This window comes from Lonchura striata, chromosome 16 (genome assembly GCF_050655825.1).
Source record: "Lonchura striata isolate lonStrDom1 chromosome 16, ASM5065582v1, whole genome shotgun sequence".
Classification (NCBI taxonomy): Eukaryota; Metazoa; Chordata; class Aves; order Passeriformes; family Estrildidae; genus Lonchura; species Lonchura striata.
The window spans coordinates 3417448-3422682 of record NC_140718.1 but is presented as its reverse complement, the minus strand read 5'-3'; the positions used below and the strand labels follow the sequence as shown (position 1 = coordinate 3422682).

Sequence of the window (5235 nt, the reverse complement as noted above, 5' to 3'; positions counted from 1 at the left end):
TGTGTGACGTCACAGATGTGTCAGTGTGGCATCTGAGAGATGTCATTGTAACATCAAAGGAGGATCTGTGCAATCACAGAGGAGTCAGTGTGACATCACAGAGATGTCTTTGTGACATCACAAAAAGCCTTGTGTTGGAGGGTGCCGCGGGAGACAAGACTCATGCTATCATGATCATCAAGTCTCAGTTTATTGTAACAGATTACACAGTTTATAGATGTTTGTTAATTAGCTCATACATATTGCAAAAGCCGAGCTCATGATTGGTTGCTATGTGACTTGTACTATTATCTTAAAAGTATCTTTATGATCGATACATGCCTGTCCAGCTGGCCTTGCAGCTAGAACAGCTTTGTACCCCTTTGTTCTTCTCTATCTACTTCTACATACCAAGCAGTTTCAATATCCTGCTTTCTGCACACCATCTACTCTTCAGGGCCATGCGAACTTTGCAGCAGTCACGTAGCCCTCCCTACTTGGATAAATTTTACAATATCATGTCCCTTGTTGTTCAACCATTCCTCTGTCAGGCTCTCTTCATCTCCCCCGTTTTCCTTTTGTACAAGAAGGTGTGCATTCAGCATTTTCTGCAAAAGCTGCTGCATTAAGCCTTGTAAGCAAGTAAACACACAGGGCAAAACACACAAAAGTATCACAATTATGCTTAGAACTATTATGTTATATTTGATGATGTCCCTCAACCATGGTCCGACCCCCAATCCTTTCAGCCAGCCTTCTAAGCCCAATCCGTCCTCCACCTTCAACTGTTGAGTTAGCTCGGTCAATTTTCGTATTTGCTTATGGATAGATGTAGAGTGATCAGATAAGTTCATGCAGCACATTCCTTCAAATTCCTCACAACCATGACCTTGGGCTAGCAATAGGAAATCTATAGCCGCCCTATTCTGCAGTGTGGCATGTCTTACTGAGTCTACGTCCAAAAGCAGGTCACTTAGGGCCTTCGATGTAGCGTTTGTGTGTTTAGCTAACCAGCATCCCAGCTTGTTGAGTTGAGCTAATGCTCCTGCTGAGGCAACACCAGGCGCTAGGAAAGAGGCAGCAATAATAGCCTCAGGGGACCAAAATCTAACATTATCTTGACAGTTACTGGCAAAGTTATGTACACTGCGTCGCAATCTGCTGCCATGATGACGCCGAGCCATGTCTAATATCATTGATGTGTTGGGTGTCAGCAATGACAATCTTCCTAACGAACAAGGGCCTCCCTTTATTTTGGAAGGTATGCCAGCCCAAGCTCTGTCACCACAAATAAAGAATATTCCTCGGGGCAAAGAAAGCGGATTATTTGTTGACTTTGAAACCTTTTTGGCCGTGTACTGACACCAGATACTACTGTTTCTGTAAATTGGCAAAGTGGAATTAACGACAATTGCAGACCCATTGATTCTCTGTTGCTTGCTTGTCCAGTTAAAGTACAAACAGCAATCCATGCCAACTGCCCCCAGTAGCTCTAGCTCCTGGGGTTCTGCCGGGGCGATCGGTAAGTAGGGCACCCACCTGTCCCAATTATCTACAGTAGTATTGAAATTTAAATTATCGCAAGTTGGAACGCGTGTAGGACATGGCCATGTATCCAATGGTAGACCGACTAGGCAGGTGGAGAACGGATTGCCTGGGGAAGATAAAGCAAGACAGATGGACTCTTGCCCTGTTAGATTTGCCATTGTGACCCATACATTTGTTTTAGGTTGAGGTGGGACGTATGCCTGCACACTTAGCAGCACGGCTGCGACGACGAAACCTCCTACACTGCGTGTCCCATTCCTCTGGGTCAACTTGCCACTGAATGGGGATGCCGATACCATTCTGACAACAGGAATCTATAATCCCTGTCCTTTTAACACCTAGAATTTTCTTTACTAAGTGCTGTACCCTCCAAGCTAGCCTTCTTAATTCCAGGTCTTCTGTATTTTCTATTAATCTCAGGCTCTCGCTGATAGGCTGACCTGTTAGTTGTGTTAAAGCGCGCTGTGGTGAGTCAAAGCTCCACTGGCGCTGACAGGTAAGACACCAGAATGCAGAGGTAAGGTGGGGCTGATGAATCCACCAACGATGAGAGCACCCTCCACAATATATTTTTACCCAAGATTGGTGGTCATAACTATTGCAAGTCAAGCAAGCAAGCGGACAAAAGCGGTCAAAGTCTCTAGCTAAATGAGGCAAGAGGCAGTCTTCAACTTCTCTCTGCGAGTCAAACAGGAACTTAGTCTGAAACTCTTCTTCTAGATCATACAGGATCCTGGAGATCGTCCTCTGTAGGCGCTGCCTCCTCCTCTGCTCCAGGCTGGTCATTGGTGGGCCGCACCCACTTAGCTGGGACCCACACAGTACCTGTTGGTGTAGAAACACACAGATAGCCCCTGCCCCAGTATAATACTTTGGCTGGACCTTGCCAAATTCCTGGTTTTGGATCTCTATACCTGACTACCATTTGCAGAGGGGTAGGGGCTTTAGAGGCAAAATGAGTAATTGCTGCGGGTAACCCCCCATCTCCAAAAATACATAAGTGATGAAGCACAAACAGGCATTTCAATAACCTATCCTGCACGCTGTATTTTTCAATGTATTTTTCCAGATATTGTTTAAGAGTTCTATTGGCTCTCTCTACTATTGCCTGTCCAGTAGGGGAGTTTGCAATCCCTGTAACGTGTGTGATGTTCCATGTTTGCATAAAGCGGGCAACACGTTTACTGCAATAAGCAGGGCCATTATCAGTCTTGATCGTCTGAGGCACTCCCATAACCGCGATACAGCTGCTGAGATGTCGCTCCACATGAAGGGCCCGTTCTCCTGTCTGAGCAGTAGCCCATATGTAATGGCTATAAGTATCAATAGTCACATGGACGTACTTCAAGCGACCAAAACTAGGTATATGGGTGACATCCATCTGCCAAAGTTCATTAGCTTGCAGGCCTCGCGGATTTACCCCTATTCCCAGGCCCACTCCTCTGTTGTGATGGCTACATATGGGGCAAGCCTTAACAATAGCTCTAGCTTCTTGTAGTGGAACTGTGGCATTACATGAGAGCTGTGTGACGTCACAGAGATATCTTTGTGACATTTGAAAAAGCTGTGTGACCTCAAAGGGTCTCTGTGATGTCACAGAGGTGTCAGAGTGACGTCGCAGAGATGTCTTTGTGACAACACATAAAGTTTTGTGACCCCACAGGGTCTGTGCTGCATCACAGCCATATAAGTGTGATGTCACATAGAGCTCTGTGTGGCATCATAGAGATGTCATTTTGACGTCAGAGGAGGATATATGACATCACATAGATGTCCTAGTGACATCATAGACAGCTGTGTGACCTCACAAAGTCAATGAGACAAAACAGAGATGTCAGTGTGATGTCACAGAAATATCTCTGTGACATCACAGGAAGTTGTGTGCCATCACAGAAGTGTATTGGTGACATCAGAAAGATGTAAGTGTGACATTCCAAAATGCTGAGTGATGTCACAGAGATTTCAGTGTGACATCACAGAGATGCCCATGCGATATCACTGTGAGCTGTGTGACGTTATGGAGGCGTCAGTGTGGCATCATAGAGATGTCATTGTGACATCAGAGGAGGAGGTTGTGTGACTTCACAGAGAAGTCAGTGTGACATCTGAGAGAGCTGTGTAACATCACAGGGATGTCCATGTGACGTCTCAGAGAGCTGTGTCACATCACAGAGATGTCAGTGTGGCATCTCAAAAAGATGTGTAACCTCACAGGGTCACGGTGACATCACATGGGTGTCAGAGTGACATCACAGAGATGTCATTGTGACATCACAAAAAGATTTGTGACCTCAGAGGGTCTGTGCGACATCACAGCCATCTAAGTGTGACGTCACAGAGGTGTCAGCGTGACATCATAGAGATGTCACTGTGATGTCAGAGGAGGTTGTGTGGCATCACAAAGATGTTCGTGTGACATCATAGACAGTTGTGTGACCTCACAAGGTCAATGTGACATCACAGAGATGTTTGTGTGACGTCACAGAATTGTCACTGTGATATCACAGGAAGTCCTGTGACGCCCCAGAGATGTCTGTGTGACATCCCAGAGATATCTGTGTGACATCACTGAAAGCCCTGTGTCCTCACAGAAATGTCAATGCGACATCACAAAGAGTTGTGTGACATCACAGAGATGTCCATGTGATATCACTGTGAGCTGTGTGACGTCACAGATGTGTCAGTGTGGCATCAGAGAGATGTCATTGTAACATCAAAGGAGGATCTGTGCAACCATAGAGGAGTCAGTGTGACATCAAATAGAATTGTGTGACATCACAGTGTTGTCAGAGCGGCATCACAGAGAGCGGTGTGACGTCACAGAGATATCTTTGTGACATCAGAAAAAGCTGTGTGACTTCGAAGGGTCTCTGTAACATAACAGAGGTGTCAGTGTGACATCATAGAAATGTCATTGCAATGTCAGAGGAGTATGTGTGACATCACAGAGATGTCTGGTTGACATCATAGACAGCTGTGTGACCTCACAAAATCAATGAGACAAAACAGAGATGTCAGTGTGACGTCACAGAAATATCTCTGTGACATCACAGGAATTTGTGTGACATCATAGAAATGTATTAATGACATCACAAAAATGTAAGTCTGACATTCCAAAAAGCTGTGCGATGTCACAGAGATTTCAGTGTGACATCACAGAGGGCTGTGTGATATCACAGAGATGCCCATGCGATATCACAGAGAGCTCTGTGACTTTATGGAGGCATCAGTGTGACATCACAGTGTTGTCATTGTTTCATCAGAGGAGGAGGTTGTGTGACTTCACAGAGAAGTCATTGTGACGTCTGAGAGAGCTGTGTAACATCACAGGGATGTCCATGTGATGTCACAGAGAGCTGTGTGACATTCTGGAGGTGTCAGTGTGACATCACAGAGAAGTCAGTGTGATATCACAGAGAGCCTTGTGACATCACAGGGTCACTGTGACATCTCAGAGGTGTCAGAGTGACATCACAGAGATGTCTTTGTGACATCACAAAAAAATTTGTGACCTCACAGGTTCTGCGGGACATCACAGCCGTCTCAGTGTGATGTCACAGAGGTGTCTGTGTGACATCATAGCGCTGTCTTTGTGACGTCAAAGGAGGTTGTGTGACATCACATAGATGTCCGAGTGACATCATAGACAGCTGTGTGACCTCGCAAGGTCAATGTGAAATCACAGTGATGTTAGTGCGACATCACGAT

The 5235-nt window shown here is 45.6% G+C and overlaps 1 protein-coding gene across 1 annotated transcript; it reads right to left on the bottom strand.

The window, feature by feature from the left end:
- Positions 1-413: 413 nt before the first annotated feature.
- LOC146765924 (uncharacterized) lies at positions 414-2750 on the bottom strand. Its single transcript, XM_085593549.1, has one exon. It carries the CDS (start codon positions 1824-1826, stop codon positions 459-461), a length of 1368 nt encoding a protein of 455 aa, XP_085449675.1. The 5' UTR covers positions 1827-2750; the 3' UTR covers positions 414-458.
- Positions 2751-5235: the final 2485 nt, after the last annotated feature.